The sequence below is a fragment of the Schistocerca piceifrons genome, chromosome 3 (assembly GCF_021461385.2).
Source record: "Schistocerca piceifrons isolate TAMUIC-IGC-003096 chromosome 3, iqSchPice1.1, whole genome shotgun sequence".
Classification (NCBI taxonomy): domain Eukaryota; kingdom Metazoa; phylum Arthropoda; class Insecta; order Orthoptera; family Acrididae; genus Schistocerca; species Schistocerca piceifrons.
In genome coordinates, this window is record NC_060140.1 from 152,390,244 (window position 1) to 152,414,670 (window position 24,427).

The 24,427-nt window shown below is 41.4% G+C and overlaps 1 protein-coding gene across 2 annotated transcripts in view; it reads right to left on the bottom strand.

Annotated features, from left to right (window-relative positions):
* The window catches only part of LOC124789803 (E3 ubiquitin-protein ligase HECW1), a 209,438-nt gene that overhangs the window by 21,702 nt on the left and 163,309 nt on the right, over positions 1–24,427 (bottom strand). For both annotated transcript variants that reach the window (XM_047257283.1, XM_047257282.1), the window contains 5 exons: positions 19,613–19,831; positions 15,948–16,214; positions 11,674–11,772; positions 11,292–11,487; positions 4,624–4,822 (listed from right to left, as the gene is read on the bottom strand). In XM_047257283.1, the coding sequence (XP_047113239.1) occupies positions 4,624–4,822; positions 11,292–11,487; positions 11,674–11,772; positions 15,948–16,214; positions 19,613–19,831 (980 nt within the window). The remainder of the gene's footprint in view (positions 1–4,623; positions 4,823–11,291; positions 11,488–11,673; positions 11,773–15,947; positions 16,215–19,612; positions 19,832–24,427) is intronic.

Below are 24,427 nucleotides of genomic sequence, written 5' to 3' on the forward strand. Positions count from 1 at the left end.
CTATAGACCCAATGGACGATGACTGTCCGCCTACTGATAGCGGCGGCAGTGCTCGCTCGAAGCCAGGCCCTAAGCGGCCTTCGAGGTGACCACTTCTCTCATCTTCCTTTTCTTACGATGGCACTTATTCACTGGAATATTCGCAGCATTCGCTCCAACCGAGAGGACTTGAAGTTGCTGCTCCGCTTGCACCGTCCGCTCGTCGTAGCCCTCCAGGAAACGAAGCTACGCCCATGCGATCAAATTGCCTTGGCACACTACACCTCTGTGCGTTTTGACCTACCCCCTGTGGTAGGTATCCCAGCTCATGGAGGGGTTATGTTGCTGGTCCGGGATGATATTTACTACGATCCCATCACGTTGCACACCGGCCTGCAGGCAGTTGCCATCCGCATTACTCTCCCCACTTTTACGTTTTCCTTTTGTACCGTTTATACTCCATCGTCATCTGCCGTTACCAGGGCAGACGTGATGCAACTTATTGCTCAGCTACCTGCACCATTTTTGTTAACTGGAGACTTCAATGCCCACCATCCCCTTTGGGGCTCTCCAGCATCCTGCCCGAGGGGCTCCTTGTTAGCAGACGTTTTCAACCAGCTCGATCTTGTCTGCCTCAATACTGGCGCCCCTACTTTTCTTTCGGACACATCTCACACCTATTCCCATTTAGACCTCTCTATATGTACTCCCCAACTTGCACGCCGGTTTGAGTGGTATGCACTTTCTGATACATATTCGAGCGACACACTTCCCGTGTGTTATCCATCTCCTGCAGCATACCCCCTCTCCGTGCTTCTCTAATTGGACCATCTCCAAGGCAGACTGGGGGCTCTTCTCTTCCAGGGTGACCTTTCAGGATCAAACCTTTACAAGCTGCGATCGTCAGGTCGCACACCTCACGGAAGTCATTCTCGCTGCTGCTGAATATTCCATCCCTCACCCTCCTTCTTCTCCACGTCGCGTACCGGTCCCCTGGTGGACCGCAGCATGTAGAGACGCTTTACGTGCTCGTCGACATGCTTTACGCGCATTTAAACGCCACCCTACAGTGGCGAATTGTATCAATTATAAACGATTACGTGCTCAGTGTCGTCGTATTATCAAAGAAAGCAAGGAAGCCAGCTGGGCTGCTTTCACAAGCACCTTCAACAGTTTTACTCCTTCTTCTGTTGTCTGGGGTAGCCTGCGCCGGCTATCTGGCACTAAGGTCCACTCACCAGTTTCTGGCTTGAAGGTCACGAATGACGTCCTTGTGGCCCCTGAGGCTGTCTCCAATGCCTTCGGCCGCTTTTTCGCAGAGGTTTCGAGCTCCACTCATTACCACCCTGCCTTCCTCCCCCGCAAACAGGCAGAGGAGGCTAGGCCACCTAACTTCCGCTCCTCGAATTGTGAAAGTTATAATGCCCCATTCACCATGCGGGAACTCGAAAACGCACTTGGCCGATCACGGTCCTCTGCTCCAGGGCCAGATTCTATTCATATTCAGATGCTGAAGAACCTTTCTCCTACGGGTAAAGGTTTTCTTCTTCGTACATACAATCGCATCTGGATTGAGGGACATGTTCCCGCATGCTGGCGCGAGTCTATTGTTGTCCCGATTCCTAAGCCGGGGAAGGACAAGCACTTGCCTTCCAGTTATCGACCCATCTCGCTTACCAGCTGTGTCTGTAAAGTGATGGAGCGAATGGTTAACTCTCGATTGGTTTGGCTGCTCGAGTCTCGACGCCTACTTACCAATGTACAATGTGGATTTCGTAGGCGCCGCTCTGCTGTTGACCATCTGGTTACCTTGTCGACCTTCATTATGAATAACTTCTTGCGGAAGCGCCCGACCGCGGCTGTGTTCTTTGATTTGGAGAAGGCTTACGACACCTGTTGGAGGGCGGGCATTCTCCGCACCATGCATACATGGGGCCTTCGCGGTCGCCTCCCTCTTTTTATTCGTTCCTTTTTAATGGATCGACAGTTCAGGGTACGTGTGGGTTCTGTCCTGTCCGACACCTTTCGCCAGGAGAATGGGGTGCCACAGGGCTCAGTTTTGAGCGTCGCTCTCTTCGCCATCGCGATCAATCCAATAATGGATTGCCTCCCAGCTGATGTATCAGGCTCCCTTTTCGTGGACGATTTTACCATCTATTGCAGCGCGCAGTGTACACGTGTCCTGGAGCGCTGTCTTCAGCGTTCTCTTGACCGTCTTTACTCCTGGAGTGTCACCAATGGCTTCCGTTTTTCTGCCGAGAAGACGGTCTGTATTAACTTCTGGCACTACAAAGAGTTTCTCCCACCGTCCTTACGACTCGGTCACGTTGCTCTCCCAATCGTGGAGACAACCAAATTTTTAGGCCTTACATTTGACAGGAAACTTAGCTGGTCTCCACATGTGTCATATTTGGCCGCCCGTTGTACCCGTTCTTTAAATGTCCTCCGTGTTCTCAGTGGTCTGTCGTGGGGAGCGGATCGAACCGTCCTACTTCGTCTATATCGGTTGATCGTCCGCTCCAAGCTGGATTATGGGAGCTTCGTATACTCCTCTGCACGGCCATCCATCTTACGTCGCCTCAACTCCATACAACATCGGGGTTTACGACTTGCGATCGGAGCATTTTATACCAGTCCCGTAGAGAGTCTTCATGCTGACGCTGGCGAATTGCCACTCACCTACCGGCGCGATATACTGCTTTGTCGGTATGCCTGTCGGCTACTGTCAATGCCTGACCATCCGTCTTATCGTTCCTTTTTTGACGACTCTCTTGACCATCAATACGGGTTGTATGTCTCTGCCCTGCTACCCCCTGGAGTTCGCTTCCGTCGCCTCCTTCAACACCTTAATTTTTCACTCCCTGCAACCTTTCGAGTGGGCGAGAGCCGCACGCCACCTTGGCTCCAGGCTCAGGTCCGCGTTCACCTTGACCTCAGCTCACTCCCAAAAGAGGTCACCCCCGGTTCGGTTTACCACTCCCGTTTTTTGGAACTTCATTCGAAGTTCATCGACATGACTTTCATTTATACAGATGGCTCTAAGACCAATGACGGGGTCGGGTGTTCCTTTATTGTCGAGGCACAAAGTTTCAAATACCGGCTCCATGGCCATTGTTCGGTCTTCACAGCTGAGCTCTTTGCCCTCTACCAGGCTGTTCTTTACATCTGCCGCCACCGACATTCTGCTTATGTCATCTGCTCAGATTCCCTGAGCGCCATCCAGAGCCTCAGTGATCCGTACCCGGTTCACCCTTTCGTACACCGGATCCAACGCTCTCTTCAGCAGCTGGTGGACGTCGGTTCTCCAGTTAGCTTTATGTGGGTTCCTGGCCATGTCGGTATCCCTGGGAACGAAACTGCAGATGCCGCGGCCAAGGCTGCCGTCCTCCAGCCTCGGACAGCTTCTTGTTGCGTCCCTTCGTCCGATTTTAGCAGGGTGATTTGTTGGCGCATCTTATCTCTGTGGCATGCCGATTGGGCTGCACTTACCGACAACAAGTTTCAGGCCTTAAAACCTCTTCCCGTGGCTTGGACGTCCTCCTCACGCCCTTCTCGGCGGGAGGAGGTCGTTTTAGCCCGGTTAAGAATTGGACACTGCCGGTTCAGCCATCGCCATCTGCTGACGGCTGTGCCGGCGCCGTTCTGCCCATGTGGGCACTTGCTGACGGTTCGACACATTTTAATGTCCTGTCCAGATCTTAACACACTGCGCCTCGATCTTAACCTGCCAGATACCTTCGATGCCATTTTAGCGGATGACCCACGAGCAGCTGCTCGTGTTCTTCGTTTTATCAATTTGACAAACCTCGCTGAGGACATTTGATGATGCTGTTTTTTAATCCTATGCCTGTCAGTCTGTCTTTTATCGTGTTTTCCCTTTTAGTTGTTGTGGTCAACTTGTGCCTCGCGGTGCATTCTTAGAGTAGTCAGGGCACTAATGACCATTGAAGTTGTGCGCCCTAAAACCACAAAAAACACATTCTCCAAGCAGACTGTTCATGCTCAAACTTCACTTTATAAATTGTTCTGGCAACAGCTATATATGAGTGACATTGTACTTGTGACGTTGTATAACACTTGTCTTTAAGGCCAGTCCAGACACTAGTGTTTGCCTGCTTAAATCACACCTGCACAGACAGATCACAGCATGTGGACTGGGCTTAACATCTCAATCCTCATGGTGTCTGAGTGGCCTGCACTTGCTTTTTCATCTTCCACAACGTAGCCTTCTTTCACCCTCCCCCTAACCCCCTCTGGAGGAAGGAACTAGTAGTTTCAAAAGCTAGGATAATGTTGTCACTATTATACGTGTCTCAGGGCAGTGTTAAATATTTTGTCTCCTAAAGTTAAGCACTGACCAGCAATTTTGTCTCAGTTTATTAGCTACATACTAAGAACACCAAAAAGAAATTCTAGAGAGTATGACACAGTAAACAGTGTTTAAGTGAGCAGTCATTTACAACAACTCATTATGGCTATAAATTCAAGACACTCTCTTGACATCAAATTCCTGGCAGAATAACTATTAAAATTAACAAACATACAATAATAATTGTGCACCATATATTAAAAGGAACTTTTTTAATTAAAACTGCAAACATTTATCCACATTATTTTGGAGAATAATTCTTGAGATTTGCTGACCTGATCTGTATTCTGTGTTTTTCCTCCAGTCAACAAGATCAATTTCTGCAGTTCCAGCAATAACTAATTCCAACTCACGGGCATCAAAAACGGACACAAGGCGAGGGTCTACAACTTCGTAGAAACCTCTGACTAGTGATTCTGTTTGTTCAGCTACTCCTCTCTCCAGCCTCCAACGCACGATACGTTCAAGATACTCCTTTTAAAAGAGAAACAGGATAGTCTTTAATTTAAAAGTGCAATAAATTTGAGAATCTGTTTTAGAATTTATTGTTGTTATGACTGTTATTGGTTTTCATCTGCAATGAAACAGGTCATCAAACTGTATGTATCACACATGGACTGAGTCATTCAGACAAAGTCTGAGTGTTTCATTTCATGGATGGTAACAGAAAAGTAAGATACAAAATTTGCTACTGAAGATGATGGATATCAATTCTAATTTTGGGAAGCTTAAGATAAAGTACTGGTTGAAAATCAAGAACCTTGCTTTTACACTGTTTTGCTCCACATTTGTTTTCTGGTTATAATAATTCTACCAACAACACATATGTAATTTTACTGTTTACCACTAAAGAAATATGAAAAAAGAAAAATTCCCAAAAATTGTTTAGACAATGGAAAATCCAGGTTGAAATAATGATAATGTTATCAAAATGATAGATTGCTACTCACCATATAGAAGAGGCATGGTGTGTAACTTGCACTTACATGAATGTGTGTGTGTGTGTGTGTGTGTGTGTGTGTGAGAGAGAGAGAGAGAGAGAGAGAGAGAGAGAGTTTTCTACATTAGAAGGAAGCCTTTTGGTTGAAAGCTCACATGTACAGCAGTCTTTTTTCTTGTGCCTGTCTGCGACTCAGCAGCTCCTCTATATGGTTAGTAGCAATCTATCCTACTCAGACTACTTGAAGCAGGAGGACCTTATTTACAAATGTTATGGAAAAGAGAATCCAAAAATAAGAGTGTATAAATGTGACTGACATTCTGAAGGGAAGTAGGTTGCACAAATGTAGGATTCAGAGGAACCCAAAGGAACAGCACATAAATTGAACAGAGAAGAGTAAAAGAGTTGAGTGAGCAATGAAGGGTCCTTGTATTGGGTGTTTATAAATAAAGTACAGCTTCTTACAGAGATCCAGTATTGGCTGAAATTATCATATGGCAGAGAAACTTGGCAGATATTCTAATGTGTAAATGCAGAACCACTTTACGCCAGAAAAAAAATAAGTTCTAATTTTGGTCACCAGTTGCAAATTTGGCACTGTGAATGCAAGAAAAATGTATAGAAATGGTTTCCATATCTAACAGATTAGGAATGGGATGTTGACAGAAGAGGACAAACACGAGAAATGCAATTTTGTTATTAACTACCCCTTACACATTTTGTTCAATATGAGCCTCAGAGATGTCGACAAGATACTGTACAGTGCCAGATCTGCATCTGGTGGACAAAACTGAAACTATTTTTTTTTCAATGTAAATTGGTTCAACATTAGCACATATCTACCAAGTTTTGTTGTCGTATGATACCTACAGCCCACACTGGACCTTGGTGAGTAACTGCACTTTAATTATAACCATGCGAAATGTCAAACAACAATGAACAAAGAATTTAAAGATGAGGAACAGAAACTGTTCTGAATACTTGGTTGGTAATATTTATTATAACAATCATCAGAAGTTAACAGGGAACATTCAAGCAGCAAGGTACCGTGTTATGCATCAACACATTTGCAAATACATTTACCATCACATAATTCTGGCTCAAATAAATTTTTGCCTTGTAGCTTGAACAGGCAGTGGGCTGGAGTTTGGTCTTGAGCAGCTAATGGGAATAGTTCCTGTAGTCCACTACCATCAAAGATTTGAATAATGGCAAGTTATACTTTTTCTTTTATAACAAAATAAGTGAATCATAAATATCATCTGTCTGTCACTCAACTTAATATCTCCAATGTTTCTGAACAGGGAGGTGCTATAACTATTAAATGTTCTAAATTTTTTTCAAAGCAGAATGCAAGAATGAAGATTTTTTAAGAGATCATAGTGTTTGATGGGCACAAAACAACTTAATGCCATGTGCTAAACTGTGAAATAAAAGGATTTTGCCAACTGTGAGCAAGGTCAAGTATCTCACAAGAAACATTCACGTTCACTTTAGCATTATTGATTCATTTAACAGATAGTAAATTTAAAAATTGCTTAAATGTTAGAATGTACAGTGGGAAGTGTTGGTCCATAGTTGCTGATGGCTTTGAGTAACAATAAACCCACACCAACACACCCAGTGTGTTCATCTCATTTCCTGGATACACATTTGATTACAAACAGTTAAAGCAGGAAGAAAGATTAGAGTTCAATTTTTATTGATGTTGAGATCATTAGAAATGGAATACGAGTTCAGCTGCACAAAGTTGATGAAGAAAAATGGCTACTGTCTTACTGAATGAATAATAGATCTAAAAACAAAGATGATGTGACTTACCAAACAAAAGCACTGGCATGTTGATAGACACACAAACAAACACAAACATACATACAAAATTCAAGCTTTTGCAACCAACAGTTGCTTCATCAGGAAAGAGGGAAGGAGAGGGAAAGACGAAAGGATGTGGGTTTTAAGGGAGAGGGTAAGGAGTCATTCCAATCCCGGGAGCAGAAAGAATTACCTTAGGGAAAAAAAAGGACAGGTATACACTCGCACACACACACATATCCATCCACACATACACAGACACAAGCAGACATTTGTAAAGGCAAAGAGTTTGGGCAGAGATGTCAGTTGAGGTGGAAGTACAGAGGCAAAGATATTGTTGAATGACAGGTGAGGTATGAACAGCGGCAACTTGAAATTAGCGGAGGTTGAGGCCTGGTGGGTAATGAGAAGAGAGGACATACTGAAGGACAAGTTCCCATCTCTGGAGTTCTGACAGGTTGGTGTTAGTGGGAAGTATCCAGATAACCCGGATGGTGTAACACTGTGCAAAGATGTGCTGGCTGTGCACCAAGGCATGTTTAGCCACAGGGTGATCCTCATTGCCAAGAAACACTGTCTGCCTGTGTCCATTCATGCGAATGGACCGTTTGTTGCTGGTCATTCCCACATAGAAAGCTTCACAGTGTAGGCAGGTCAGTTGGTAAATCACGTGGGTGCTTTCACACGTGGCTCTGCCTTTGATTGTGTACACCTTCCGGGTTACAGGACTGGAGTAGGTGGTGGTGGGAGGGTGCATGGGACAGGTTTTACACCAGGGGGCGGTGACAAGGGTAGGCGCCAGAGGGTAGGGAAGGTGGTTTGGGGATTTCATAGGGGTGAACCAAGAGGTTACGAAGGTTAGGTGGACGGCGGAAAGACACTCTTGGTGGAGTGCGGAGGATTTCATGAAGGATGGATCTCACTTCAGGGCAGGATTTGACGAAGTTGTATCCCTGCTTGAGAGCCACATTCAGAGTCTGATCCAGTCCCGGAAAGTATCCTGTCACAAGTGGGGCACTTTTGTGGTTCTTCTGTGGGAGGTTCTGGGTTTGAGGGGATGAGGAAGTGGCTCTGGTTATTTGCTTCTGTACCAGGTCGGGAGGGTAGTTGCGGGATGCGAAAGCTGTTTTCAGGTTGTTGGTGTAATGGTTCAGGGATTCCGGACTGGAGCAGATTCGTTTGCCACGAAGACCTAGGCTGTAGGGAAGGGACTGTTTGATGTGGAATGGGTGGCAGCTGTCATAATGGAGGTACTGTTGCTTATTGGTGGGTTTGATGTGGACGGACGTGTGAAGCTGGCCATTGGACAGATGGAGGTCAACGTCAAGGAAAGTGGCATGGGATTTGGAGTAGGACCAGGTGAATCTGATGGAACCAAAGGAGTTGAGGTTGGAGAGGAAATTCTGGAGTTCTTCTTCACTGTGAGTCCAGATCATGAAGATGTCATCAATAAATCTGTATCAAACTTTGGGTTGGCAGGCCTGGGTAACCAATAAGGCGTCCTCTAAGTGACCCATAAATAGGTTGGCGTATGAGGGGACCATCCTGGTACCCATGGCTGTTCCCTTTAATTGTTGGTATGTCTGACCTTCAAAAGTGAATAAGTTGTGGTGTCAGGATGAAGCTGGCTAAGGTAATGAGGAAAGAGGTTTTAGGTAGGGTGGCAGGTGATCGGCGTGAAAGGAAGTGCTCCATCGCAGCGAGGCCCTGGACGTGCAGGATATTTGTGTATAAGGAAGTGGCATCAATGGTTACAAGGATGGTTTCCGGGGGTAAAAGATTGGGTAAGGATTCCAGGCGTTCGAGAAAGTGGTTGGTGTCTTTGATGAAGGATGGGAGACTGCATGTAATGGGTTGAAGGTGTTGATCTACGTAGGCAGAGATACGTTCTGTGGGGGCTTGGTAACCAGCTACAATGGTGCGGCCGGGATGATTGGCTTTGTGAATTTTAGGAAGAAGATAGAAAGTAGGGGTGCGGGGTGTTGGTGGGGTCAGGAGGTTGATGGAATCAGGTGAAAGGTTTTGAAGGGGGCCAAAGGTTCTGAGGATTCCTTGAAGCTCTGCCTGGACATCAGGAATGGGATTACCTTGGCAAACTTTGTATGTAGCGTTGTCTGAAAGCTGACACAGTCCCTCAGCCACATACTCCCGACGATCAAGTACCACGGTTGTGGAACCCTTGTCCGCTGGAAGAATGACGATGGATCGGTCAGCCTTCAGATCACGGATAGCCTGGGCTTCAGCAGTGGTGATGTTGGGAGTAGGATTAAGGTTTTTTAAGATGGATTGAGAGGCAAAGCTGGAAGTCAGAAATTCCTGGAAGGTTTGGAGAGGGTGATTTTGAGGAAGAGGAGGTGGGTCCCGCTGTGACGGAGGACGGAACTGTTCCAGGCAGGGTTCAATTTGGATAGTGTCTTGGGGAGTTGGATCATTAGGAGTAGGATTAGGATCATTTTTGTTCATGGCAAAGTGATATTTCCAGCAGAGAGCACGAGTGTAGGACAGTAAATCTTTGACAAGGGCTGTTTGGTTGAATCTAGGAGTAGGGCTGAAGGTGAGGCCTTTGGATAGGACAGAGGTTTTGGATTGGGAGAGAGGTTTGGAGGAAAGGTTAACTACTGAATTAGGGTGTTGTCGATCCAGATTGTGTTGATTAGAATTTTGAGGTTTTGGGGGGAATGGAGCTGGAAGTGGGAGATTGAGTAGATGGGAGAGACTGGGTCTGTGTGCAATGAGAGGAGGTTGAGGTTTGCTGGGAAGGTAGTGAACGGTGAGTGAGTTGCCTTTCCGGAGATGAGAAACCAGGAGATTGGATAGTTTTTGAGGTGGAGGGTGGCATGCTGTTCTAATTTGTGGTTGGTCTGTAGGAGGATGCTCTGAACAGCCAGTGTGGATGTGGGAGAGGAAAGATTGAGAACTTTTATTAAGGATAGGAGTTGACGGGTGTGTTCATTGGCTGAGTTGATGTGTAGGTGAAGGATTAGGTGGGTGAGGGCAATGGATTGTTCAGTTTGTAACTGGTATAGGGACTGATGGAAAGAAGGGTTACAGCCAGAGATGGGAACTTTAAGTGTGAGGCCTTTGGGGGTAATGCCAAATGTCAGACAAGCCTGAGTAAATAAAATATGGGAGTGTAATCCAGCTAGGGCGAAGGCATGTTTGCGGAGGGAATGTAAATAAAACTTAATGGGGTCGTTGTGGGGATGTTGTGAGGGTGACATGGTATTATAAGGTGGAAAGTGTAACATGAGGCTGAAATGAAAATGAAAATAAAAATATATTGGGAGAGATAAAGGTGAACTAGAAAGCAACTGGAGATCTGAATGAATAATAGAAAATCCAGGACAGAATGTGCCAATATTATGAAAAAGTGGTTGCTGCTCACCATATATTGGAGGTGCTAAGTCACAGATAAGCACAACAAAAAGGCTGTCACAAAGTCAGCTTTTGGCCAACAAGGCCTTCATTGGAAATACATAAAACACACACACACACACACACACACACACACACACACATACACACACACACACACACACACACACACATGCTAATGCAACTCATACACATAGACCACAGTCCCTAGCTGCTCAGCCATACTCAGCAGCCAGAGACTGTGGTCATGTGTGTGTGAGTTGCATTTGCAAGAGTGAGTGTGCATGTGTATTGTATATTTTTACTGAAGACCTTGTTGGCTGAAAGCTCACTTTCTGACCGTCTTTTTGTTGTGCCTATCCGCGACTCGGCATCTCCGCTATATGCTGAGTAACAACCATCCTTTTCACAATACTGAATTAATAATAGCTATATTTTTATGAACTGATGTTACAAATCCTTGTCAGAATCACTAGAATGTGAGTTGAACGTTGCTTCTCTCAAATGTCATACCAGGATGTTAACCACTGTGTAATTTCCTTCAGAAATGGCAACCATATTTAAGCTTTTATGGTTTTAAGAAGGAATGCCCATTTTTGTGTGTCTCAAATTATGATATTCATTCTACAGTTTTTATGTACCAGTTAGTTTAAAAAAGAAAATCAGAGCCGTCTTAAAATTTTCATTGACAAAAGTAGTGATGTCAGAAACACGGCAACATACTCTTTTTTATGGCTGCTCTTTATAACTAAAGGTGGTCATCCTCAATATAGAAATTATTCTATGAAGAGTATAAAACATCAAATACTATTGTACCTTCTTGTTTTTTTCGGTGACAATAATATTTCGGCCACCAGGCTTTAGCTCACGTTCTACTACTTGACCAAAAACCTCCTCTGTAACAGCAAAATTAAGATCCAGGAAATCACCAGTGATATCATTTTCCTTGATCCACAGAAGACTCTGATGAAATTCTGCATCCAGTGATTCAAGATCACTCAAGGATACTGGCCTGCAAACACAAAGGCTTGTGTTTAATAAATTAGGGAATACAGCTTTTTGTAAATAACAAAATTGAATGTTGCCATTGTTTAGTTACTACTGTCTTAAATTCTCTCCATAGTTTTGTTATACAGTGACACATATAATTTATTATTGTACAACAAGAATTGGCCTGTTTCATGCTCACAGTACTTACAGTCTCAAGAGAGCCTTGTAAAATGGCCGGGTAAAGAATGCGTCCAAGAGGTACTGATGCACCAAAGCCAGCCCTAACACTCGACCACTGAAACGGAACCTGTAAAGATATAAATTTACAGTAAAACGACATTTAACCCTATGTCATGCAAAACCTACAATGTTTCAATCAATATGCACATGATTGCTATATGTGCCACAAATATACACTAAAAACATACAAAACAGTGGAACTAACACTAATACATTGTAACATGAAGAAATGAGACATAAGGCACAGAAACATGCCTTAGTCCATGGCCTAGTGTTCATAATATTGATATCACCAAGAGAGATACATTTAAATTTCGTTGCCAATGATTGACATATACACACAAATAAATTAAAAGGAGCTGCATTCATACAAGGTTAAGTGCAGGGGTTGAATCTGCCCTGCTGCACACAGTAGTACACACGTTTTCACCAGTGTTTGATGTTTTAATTTACAACATTTCATTAAGCAAAATTACATAGTCCTTGTATAAAGAATAGAGCATATCCTGAATATAGCACATAATTCCATGTTTCTGACTATTGCACATCCTCCAATTGTGTCTAGTGCAGCTGTAGGTGTCAGTGAACTAGTCAGAGACTGGCTGGAGGAAACAGAAGATGCTGTCCTTTGACTAGAGTGTAGAACTGGTCAGCAGATGCAAAGTTGCTAAATAGTATACTTCAAATGGTCAATTGTGATACCATCATAGGAGGCTATGAGAAAACAGAGTACGTGATCTTTTAACAAAAAAGGGCAAACAGACTTTTACATTGTGTGTTGTGGCATACTTTACACACCGCATAGGGAAGCATTTTCTTTGAGAATACTGTTGCATTTATAATTAAAAATAAATTATCTTTAGTTATGTTATATGGTGAAGCTAGGTGGCTCAGGAATAAGTGCCAGGCTATAAGTTCAAAGGCCTGGGATCCACCAATTGTTTTTCTGTTACTTATCATGGGTCCTTCACTTCTAGAAACAATTCTGGGCTGAAGACGGCTTTACTTATTTACGTCAAAATACAATTAAACATGAATCAATCTCAATGAAATAGTTTCTTTTAATATAATTAGCCAAACCAGGCCCAACAAAATTTTTGTTACATAGAAAAAACATATATTTCAGTAATCTTAACTTATTTTTTCTGATTTTCATGTCAAAACTAATAATAATATGTTACTTTAAATTCAGGTGGAATCTTCAAACTTTTCCATACTCTGCTAGTAGTTTCATCCTTGTAGCAAACAAAAATCCATTATGTCCTGCTGATTCTGTATTCATTATTCAGAATTTGAATGTTTTACTGTCATGTGCTCAAAAGAGATTTTTTTTCTTTACTGCATTTTTAATCCTTCTGAGGTGCACATAAACAATCATGACAATTCATGAAGTTTTTTGAGTCCAAAAACATCAAAACCTTCTAAGGAAAACAATAGCTAGTCAGCCACATATTTGAATTTCTCATCCTTTCCCATTCACGTGGAGGAAGTCATGGAGTCCAACTGAAATGGCAGGGTAATGCCCACTCCAAGAAATGTGCTCCATAATGGTCAAGATTCACCTAAAATGCTTAAAAAGAACCATGGAATATCATAAAAATGAAGGGATTATCATTTTGAGCACAAGCCTCTCTATTTCTATTATACTTATAACAGCAGAGCTTTTAGCTGATGATAACAGCTTAGCGTATACAGAAACGTATTTGTATTTATTCCTTTTACAAACAGGTGCGCATCTTTTCTTTCAATTATATTGGGGACTTCACTGAAAAGTTTACATTTCAAATACAAGGAACAGTTAACAATTTTTCATTTGAGGACATTGCTGAAGCATATATGCAACCCAGTGCGACTCTGATGTGGGTAAACACTGACTTACAGCCAAGGTGTTAGTGTGGACTTTGAACAGAAACTTTTTCATCACCTCTTAAACATTTGTACTAACTAAAACTGTATTCATACATTGCAGTAGCAGCTTGTAACTACACATTCACAATTATGTCACAAAAAGCTCATTTTTGGGCCCATATTTACTGGAACACTGTTTCTATTATCATATACTTTCACCTATGTCACTTCTCAGTATCAATTATGTTAAATCCTGCATATTTTTATATAAATTCTAACACTCATTTGCACATAATCCTTGGTTTTAAAATAAGCGGCAGCATTAATAAGAAATATTTCATCACATAGCATATTCAAAAGCACAGGTCACACCTGTCCACAAATAAGGTAGAAGATCTGATCCACAAAACTACCATCCAGTATTCCTGACATCAGTTTGTTGTAGAATCTGGAACACATTCTGATATCAAACTTAATAAGGTATCTTGAACAGAATGATCCCCTCAGTGCCAACCAGCATGGATTTCAGAAACATCAATTATGTGAAATCCAATTTGCACTTTTCTCATATGAAATACTGAAAGCTTTGAATCAAGACTATCAGGTAGCTGCAGTATTTCCTGATTTCTGAAAAGCATTTGACTCACTACCACTCATCAAAAGTAGGATCATATGGGTTACCAAGTGACATTTGTGACTGGATAGTAGGAAAGACCCAGCATGTTATCTTGGATGGAGAGTCATTGTCAGATGTAGAAGCAACTTCAGATGTGCCCCAGGGAAGCGTTGTATATTAATGACCTTGCAGACAATATTAATAGTAGCATTAGGCTTTTGCAGATGATGCACTTATCTATAATGAAGTACTATTTGAAAGAAGCTGCATAAATATTCAGTCAGATCTTGATAAGAATTCAAAGTAGTGCAAAAATTGGCAACACACTTTAAATGTTCAGAAAGATAAAAATGTTTAGTATCTTATGACTAGAACATCAATGAGTCACTGTTGGAATCAGAACATCAGTGAGCCACAGTTGGAATCAGCCAGTTCATACATATACCTGGGTGTAACACTTCGTAGGGATATGACATGGAATGACCACATAGGTTCAGTTGCAGCTAAAGCAGATGGTAGACTTCTGGGGAAGTGCAGTCAGTCTACCAAAGGAGATTGCTTGCAAACCACTCATGCAACTGGTTCTAGATATTGCTCAAGTGTGAGGGATCTGTACTATATTGGACACAGAGAAGGGCTGCATGAATGGGCACAGGTTTCTTTAATGTGTGGGAGAATGTCACAGAAATACTGAAGGAACTGAACTGGAAAACTCTTCAAGATAGACGTAAACTATTCTGAGAAAGTCTAGTAACAAAGTTTCAAGAACCAGCTTTAAATGGTGATTAAAAATAAACTACAATCCCCTATGTACCACTCATGTAGGGATCATGAGGATAAGATTAGAATAATTACTGCATGCACAGAAACATTCAAACAATCATTATTCCTACACTCCATACGTGAGTGGAACAGGAAGAAGCCATAATAACTGTTGCAATGGAACATACTCTCTGCCATGCACCTCATGGTGGTTTGCAAAGTGTAGATGTAGATAACACACAATATCTTCTGATTCAGTGTGAGGATCATTTATCCATCAACCTTTGCTGCACTGTGAGCAAAGAGGGAAATTTGTTTTCCATATGAATTGTGTTCTGCCTCTACAATACAGCAAATGGACTAGTGGCTGGTTCAGGCATTGAAATATTGTGCAGATAACTGAAACAAAAACTCGGCAGAATGCCCAGAAGCACACTTTTAATCAATTGCACTGAGAAAACCTTGAGAGATCACTTCCATCTACTGGCCACTGTCAAAGAACCACCTCATCTGTTTCATCATCAGTTCTTATGACAGTACTAGCTACAAACTCTGGTTTACTTGCCAGTTAACTGGACCACTAACTAACTACATTCCAGCTATATTATTGCCCCATCTGTCTGCTCCAACTGCACACTGATTGCTTGTTGGCTCCTATAGTAGCTCTGGATATAACTGGAGTGATTACACTACTCAAACTCTCAACTTATTCACCAGTTAATCCTTGACCTGCTGACTAGCTCCAATAGCATCTGTCCATAGCATCAAGTAGAGTGCAAATAAGCTTTCATCCCCATACACGGATTAATCATCTTGCCAAACATTCAAAAGATAACTTATAAATATTGTATTTGAAGCATATAACACATCGTCATTTGTCACCCCTTTGGGAGCTACCAATACTTTTGAAACAGTTATACGCTAGTAAATAAACTATACTTCACAAATGTTGTATTTATTCTACATCTACAAAAAACTATTCTGTATATATTTTTAAAGCTCTCAGATTCACTTACCACTCATGGTGATTGTCAACAAATGCTGACATGGGTGACACTTGCACAGTGTATGTATCATTTGCAGAATATTCAAACAACCCATAATAGGGATTGAATAATTCTCGTGAAAGCAAGAAGAAGAACTCTCTTGATGGGCCCCCATAATCTAGTCCTTCCTCCCGATCAAATGTAACATATAACTTGCACTTCTGCAAATCTTTCTTGGAGGCAGCCATTATTTTATTAAATGCGTCTTCAAGTAGATGCTCACGACGAATGTGTAGCCTATGAAAGATAAAATTCACATTACAAATGTACAATAGCCAGTTCCAACATCATTCAAAGCAAATCTTAAAAAATTAAAATATACAAAAAACATTACAAATGGTGTCACTACTATCAGTTACAATATTGTAAAAAAGAGAAGGCATCGTACAAAATGAATCTAAAAAAAAATTAAAACATACAGAAAATATTACAAATGGTGTCAGTACTATCAGTTACAGTATGGTAGCAAAGGGAAGGAAAAACACATAGAATTTAATACCTTGCCATTTTTGCTTTACGGGCTTTAGGCCATAGTCCAAGGCACACTTCTGTGCATATTTTGTCTCCTGATGCTGGAGCCATCATCAGAGGTCATAAAATCTTATAGTGCAGTTTACAACATAAACACGCCCAGCAAATGAAACTGTTTCTAAGTACTGAGACTGTTTCTAAGTATTTGCACAACAACTGAGTCATGATGTCATCATACCTTTGCTTAAGATTGCAGAGTCACACCTATATTTGTTTGGAGCTTGTAATGAGGTAGAGTAGGCACTGTATGCTTTATCTAGCACTCTGTAACACACTTGTACAATTTCAATCCTCCTTCTTTTCTATTAAAGTTGTTTTTGTGCTTTTCAATGCCTATGGCCTCTTTGTGTTAGGTCGTAGTCCAAGGCATGGTCATGTGCTTTTACCTTTAGTCTCTTAATGCTGGAGACATCATCAGAGGAATCATATGACACAAAGTCTACAGAAATTATTGCATGTGGTATGGCCACTTTGATATTGAGAAATAGAGGATTCAGAGTCTAATCTTCAGTTGTTCAGAGCCCCTCCGCCCCCCTCCCCTCCCTCTGTGATCTTCCTGCCTTTTATCTTTAATAGTATTCTGTAAAGTCCTGGTTGGAATACAAATATATAGAGTTAGTATACGTAACCACTCAACAGGCACATAAAAACATCATTTCAGTCTCATTTTATGTGGCTTTCAACAGTAGGGCCACCAACTTTTTACTGGGAAACAAGGGATCAAGAAGGAAGCCTACAAAATAAGCATTTAAAATGCTTTTTTTTTTTTTTTTTTTTTTACAAAGAACAGTAGGAATACATTTATAACATGCATTCTTGTTTTATTTTACAATATTGCTTGTACTTATTAACAGTCTTTGCTTCTTTTCACAAAGATTCATTAGATTTTACATGTGTAAAGCATTATGTACAGCTAAAATTAAAATTCACTGCAGCTTGCAGTTCTGCTTTTATAAGATCAGGGGTACATTTGTTGCAGAATTCAGTCTATTTATGGTTCATTAGGGGAAAAATACTTTTTGCCTCAGCATTTGAACTAGGAATAATTCTTAATACAGGCCCAACTACTTTTAGCAAATTTGTAACCTGAACATTTTCGGCTCTCAAGATACAGAAAACATTGAGCCACCTTCTGTTTGCATTCACTTCCATGCACAAGCCTTGATTCAAAGTATCTTCTGTATTATAATGTTCAAAATACAAACAATCTTCAACTACATCACCTAACCAAAATGAGTCAATTACCTCTTGAAAATGCTTAAATTTTAGCTTGGACAATAGACAAAGGAGCATCCAAGATTGTACTGCCAATGGCAAATGATCTTCAAATATGACATTCTTGACTAAATATGCTTTCAATTAAGCTTAAAAGCCTGAAAGATTATCTTCAAGGCGTTTTCTGAAACAGTTAACTCATTAAAAACTTTATTTACTCCACTACCAAAATATTTCATTCTTTGCTCAGTTTTACTAATCAGAGACTTGGTTGCATGGAAAGTTTCCATTATACTAACATCAGAGTGTTCTAAAAAGTTAGAACATTCTAAAATGACTGCACCAGCATGGAAAAAATGTTGAATAAATGTCTGAGGTCAACTGTCATTCAGTGTCATTAGAACCATTTAAAAATAACTTCAAAGCTTTGGGACAACCATCATTACTTCTCGTGTAACTTTTAATGGGTTCCCAATTTGTAATGATTCTGACAACTGCTCATGTTAAAGAAAGCCATATTGTTGTTAAATATTGGAGAATTTCACTTCATTCTACACCTACAAAGTCAAAAAAAGACTTCAAAACTTCCCTTCACTTTGCAGAGACGGAGAAGTGACCATACAGTTTTAGGGACTGTTTACTTGGTCACCACAGGGGTAGAAATAGTAGGGAAGGCTGTGGCACATCAGTTGAAATAAATTGTTTTGTTGACCATTGCAAGAGTAGAAACATATGGGATGACCTTGAAATAATATGGGACACGGGAGCTAACCAAACAAAATAGCCAAAATACAGGATTTCCCGGGAGGGATAATTGGCAACCCTATTCAGCAGTTCAATGCCTCAACTATACAGTGAGCAGTTGCCTTTGCTCCCTGCCTTATCAAAATTCTTTGCAATTGAGAAATGTTGAGCTCAACCCTGGTTTGGATTTCATGTTATGCTGCAGGTCTCTCATAATTATCTCAGTGCTGTGCATTGAATTCAGACGTATGAAAGAATATCACCTCCAATAACAAATGCATAGTGTTCAATTGGCCTTCCAATTAAGGAAACCACATACGCAAAATACAGTTACTCGTTGCATACCTTTACTTGGCCACTCACGATCGGTGGAAGTCAGCTGACTTCGTGCTGCTTTGGAATGTTTAAATTCATTGACAACATTGGCTATGCAACAGTATCGTGCACCATAACAATAAGTAGCCATTGTGAATATAGTGCTGATCCTGTTGTGCATAGTGATTGTTGATATTATTTACAAAAATAAGTGAAGGGGCTTTACCTGGTCTTTCTAGTGACTCGCCATAAACTTTTGTGTCACTTCTGTGACACTTTTTTCCATTACATGTTTGTTTCTTCTATACACTACAAGCTAGCTGTTCTGGAGAAAGGAGGTGGGGCTTGTCTCGCCAGGCAACGTGCTACGGGCCATTCACAAGCTTCCACTCCTAGCGCCCTTTGCTCTGGAGCCAGTATGATAAGTTTTTATTCAAGAGTGTGTAGATCTTAATTTTAGATGCATAGCAGAAACTTTGTCCGATTCATGATGCAGAGGACATTATGGTTGTGCACAAGAGATTTGTTTCAAGATTCAGATGCAGTAAATAATATAAACATACAACAAAGCATTCTGCCCACCTATCATATTTCATTTGTTTACATAAAGCACATAGGCATTTAAAAGTAAATGTAAATAACTGCCAGGATCAGATATCCAGAGCAAAAGGATTTCATTTTGCTGCCTGTATTAATGAAAAAGTTACAACTGAACTTTTACTGCAAGCTGTATAGTGAAGAAAACAAAATCTAAAACATCAAAGCACATCAGTTTGTGTCTCACAAAATCACGCAATACAATAACCTGATAGCTCAAAAAAATATCATACTTGAGTTTTCCTGGTCCTTGCCCATATCCTTTGGACTCCAGTTTACGATAGAAATTACGCAGCTTTGCTTCAAAATCCCGGCGGTAAGGTGCTGGGGCACGTGCATTGGCTCTAGAAAGGCCTGGTGAGGCCTGTGGTGACAGCTGAGGAGAGCCTCGAGGTGATCTGGTTGATGCAGGCACAGCTGGGACATAGCTCATAATCTCCTGCTCGAACAGGCTGAAAAATAAAATATATCCACTTGTCAAAAGAGAGAGACATTTGTTACAATTACTGAATTTTTTTTAGCATGAACAAGTTTCTGGGTCCTTTTTATAAGGCACCTGTTGATCTAAGACATTTTTACTGTTTTGAGCTGTTTTTCTATTCGTACACTAAGAAGCCAAAAATACTAACTGCCTTTATGTAGCTCCATATCTACATACAGAAGTCCTGACTTTTCATTTATCATGCCAAGACAAGAGCCAATGTGTTGTTGGGCCTCTGTTCTGCAGCCATGTATGATTTTACATGCAGGAGTGGGAAAAACTGCAGAAGAACCACAGTCAACCTAACAAGAACAAGAACAGAGATTTATATCTTGTGGGTACAAGAGGTTTCTCACAGACATTGTGTTTAACTGCAGTCCATAAAGCAGTCAACTAAGCCTTTCTTTGTTAGATATCTTGTTAACTTGCAGTCATCATTGCTAATTTGTGACCAAAACACTTAATGGAGACAAGATTATGAGTAAAATCTAAACTGCCCAGGCAACTGTTTAATGTAGTTTAAAGGACATATGCAGGAAGATGAGATCAAGAAGATGCACACAGTAGTAAAAACAACATATGTGGCAATTTCTTTAGCAGGGGAGTATTCAGTGTGTAAGACACATCCACAGACGTCAACTTCAAATTGTCCGTATAGCTCAAGTAAAAACTAAAGGATACAGTAATCCATGAAATTCTGAACATACCAGTATACTCCAACATTTAAGTCCAGTCAACAATAAAAACATCAGAGACAAACTGCTAACGTATTTTAAATGACAGTAAGTGAAGAAAAAGGACACAGTCCTGTTGAATGAGGAAATTTTGCCCAGCCTGACAAGTTATGCCTAACACGGGTTATCTGCTTCTAGATTCTCACATTGGAAAGGGAGCTCTTCCTCAGAAAGGATAATGAACTGAGAAACTGGGTGTGGCTCCTACATGATGGACCATTTTGTCAGTAGGCAGTGGTGTTTATGGAGACCATAAATCTACATCTACATCCATTTTCCAATAACTTCCGGGAATTCAGTCAGGTAACACTTTCAGCGACTGCCGATATTTCGGCGGGAGAACACCCCACCATTTTCAAGGCAATTTACCTGGCTGAATTCCCGGAAGTTATTTGAACGTTGTATATGCCAGGAGAAACTCAGGTCTCACATCTACATCCATACTTTCCAAGCCCCTGTGAAATGCATGTCACAGGATACTACCTGTTTTATCAGTTATTAGGGCTTCTCTTCATTACATTCACATACAGAGCAAGGGGGATGACTGTTTAAATGTCTGTGAGCACACTGTAATTAATTTCATATTGTCCTCATGATCCCCATGAGAGTGTTACTTAGAGGGTTGTAGTACATATCTAGATTCATCATTTGAAACCGGTTCTTGAAACCTGGTAAGTAGGCTTTCTCGGTAGTTTCTATCTATTTTCAAATATCTGCTAGTTCAGTTTCTTCAGCATCTTTGTGACATTCTCGCACAAGTCAAACAAATTTGTGACCATTCATGCTGCCCTTCTCTGTAAACATTCAATATTCCTTGTAAGCCCTATTTAACACAGGTCCCACACACTTGAAAAATATTCCAGGATGGATCTTACGAGTGATTTATACACAATCGCTTTTGTAGACTGATTACATTTGTCCAATATTCTATCAATGAAATGAAGTTTGCCTCCTGCTTTACCTACAACCGAGCCTATGTGATTGTTCCACATCACATCCCTACAAACTGTTACACGCAGATGAGTTGACTGATTACAATTGTGACTCGTTGACAGTGTAGTCACGGGATACTACGTTTTTTGTTTTGTGAAGTACACAATTTTACATTTCTGAATTACTAAATTCTAATTATGAAATGTGTTTATCTAATGGCTGGGTACCGGAGGAAGGAACTTGCTGAATGTGGGAAGCAGCACTCAAGTTGATAAGCAGCCAGTGTCCAGTTTCCACTAAATTCATGAGCAGATATGTCATGATGTGTATGGCCAAACTTGGTACACACAGGCCTACTGCATAATACTTACTATCTGAAAAGAAATGCTGTGGGGGTAAGAATCAGCAACCTTCTGTTGGGGTAGAGGTGACAGAAGTCATGGGATATGTCCCAATATCATGTCGGACGTCCTTTTGCCCGGCGTAGTGCAGCAATTTGATGTGCCATTGACTCAACAAGTTGTTGGAAGTCCTTTGCAGAAATATTGAGCCATGCTGTCTCTATAGCAGTCCATAATTGCAAAAGTGTTGCCAGTGCAGGATATTGTGCACGAACTGACCTCTCAGTTATGTCCCATAAATGTTGAATGGGATTCATGTTGGGCTGAATCATTTGCTCGAATAGTGCAGAATGTACTTCAAACTAACTGCGAACAGTTGTAGCTTAGTGAAATGACATTGTTGTTCGGTAACATGAAGTCCATAAATGGCTGTAAATGGTCTCGAAGTGGGCGAACTTAACCATTTCCAATCAATGATCGATTCAGATGCACCAGAGTGCCCAGTCCATTCCATGCAAACACAGCCTGGACCATTATGGAGCCACAAACAGCTTGCACAGTGCTTTGTTGACAACTTGGGTCCATGGCTTTGTGAGGTTTGTGCCACACTCGAAACCCACTGTCAGCTCTTACCAACTTAAAATCGGGACTCATCTGATCAGGCCACGCTTTATCATTCATGTAGGGTCCAGCCGATATGGTCACGAGTCCATGAGAGGCGCTGCAGTCAATATCGTGCTGTTAGCAAAGGCACTCGCTTCGGTCGTCGGCTGCCGTAGCCCATTGACGCCAAATTTCTCCGCACTGTCCCAAAGGGTACGTTCGTCATACGTTCCACCCTGATTTCTGCGGGTATTTCACGCAGTGTTGCTTGTCTGTTAGCACTGACAACTATACTCAAACGCCGCTGTGTTGTCTATATTGAAAAGTGATGCCTGAAATATGGTGTTCTCGGCACACTCTTTGACACTCTGGATCACAGAATACTGAGTTCCCCACCGATTTCCGAAATGTAATGTCCCATGCGTCTTGCTCCAACTACCATTCCGCGTTCGAAGTCTGTTACCGTCGTGCATCCACAATCACGTCGGATACCTTTTCGCATGAATCACCTAAGTACAAATGACAGCTCCGCCAACACACTGCGCTTTTATACCATATGTACGTGAAACTACCGCCACTTCTATATGCGCGTATCGCTATTCGTGCAATTCGACGTTTTTATGATTATTCTCTAATTTTATACTTCAAGTTCCAGATTTTTAAAAGTTTAGACTTATGAAAATGGGCTATTGCACTCCACTGTAGATAGATTATGAGACGATAACAACCATACCCCAAACTTTTTATCAAAGTTAAGTAACAATACAGCTATCGATATTTTTCTTTCGGTACTTTTAAGAGTATGATACCTTTCTTACGACACCTACTACTCTTGAGTAAAGTATCGATGCTTTTCGTTCGATGTGCCCTTATACGTCATTCTGCGTGTTCACGATGAAAGGCGGCCTGCGTAGGATAAAGATAGTCGTTGCGCTTCAGATGCGCCAAAATATTGATGACAGCTTCATTCTGAAATGTGGCGAGAAAGGGGATGGCAAGTGCAGATCCAGGGAGCATTCGTGATCGCTTTGCCAAGTAAATGCTATTTTAACATGTCTATGCAAGTTTACGTCGTTAGTGAAATATCGATATGAACTCCTTTGACTGATCCAAGTACAAATGACGTTTAACAATCTACACTTTATGGATGTATTCTGTGGACATGTGTTGCTCTAATTGGGTATGGTGACTTATGTAGAGAACTGTGCTCAAGTGACTGTGTTTTTCTTGAACTGTTATTAGCGAAAAAATGTTTATGACGAGCAAGTGCCACTGAAACTGTCTGTGATTGCGGGGTCTAGACCGGTACTCTTGCCGTATAAACGGAACTGTTAGGAAGCTGGTCATTGTCCAAGGTCAGCTTAATGCGTGACCAAGTAAAACCGAAAAACACTGGTGTTATGCCCATTATTGTATGACTGTGTTAAATACTCAAAAGTTTTAATGTAAGAGACAAGGAACGCTACCGAGAACAAGAAGATGAGGCTCGTACCAGGTTAGTAAACACTGAAAATGGTGAATGTGCGCTTTGATTTTATATCGTATAAATTATGAAGCTGTCACAGTTGTGAAAGTTTGTTGCTGTTATTGTTCTTAAAAATTGCATGATTGATGCTTTCCACAATTGTTGGACGAATGCTTTTCAGTCGATGTATTTATCTTAACTGTAGTCTACTGGAAGCTATGCTAATAAAACTGAAAAACCGTCATGCCTGTATATTGGCCTCTTTGAATACACCAATTTCCAAAACTACTAGACGAATTTCGAAGGGTTTTCACAGGTAACTTGAGCGTAGCCTGGAGAAAAATATGGGCACTATTGCATCAAACTTGCAACATGGAAAAAGAAGATATCGTAATTTAAAATTTTATCTAAAATCGTCTGCTCCGCTTAGTAGTTCGGATGATAAATCACCATGGTGTAGTACACCAACCAAACAATAGATGACGCTGTTA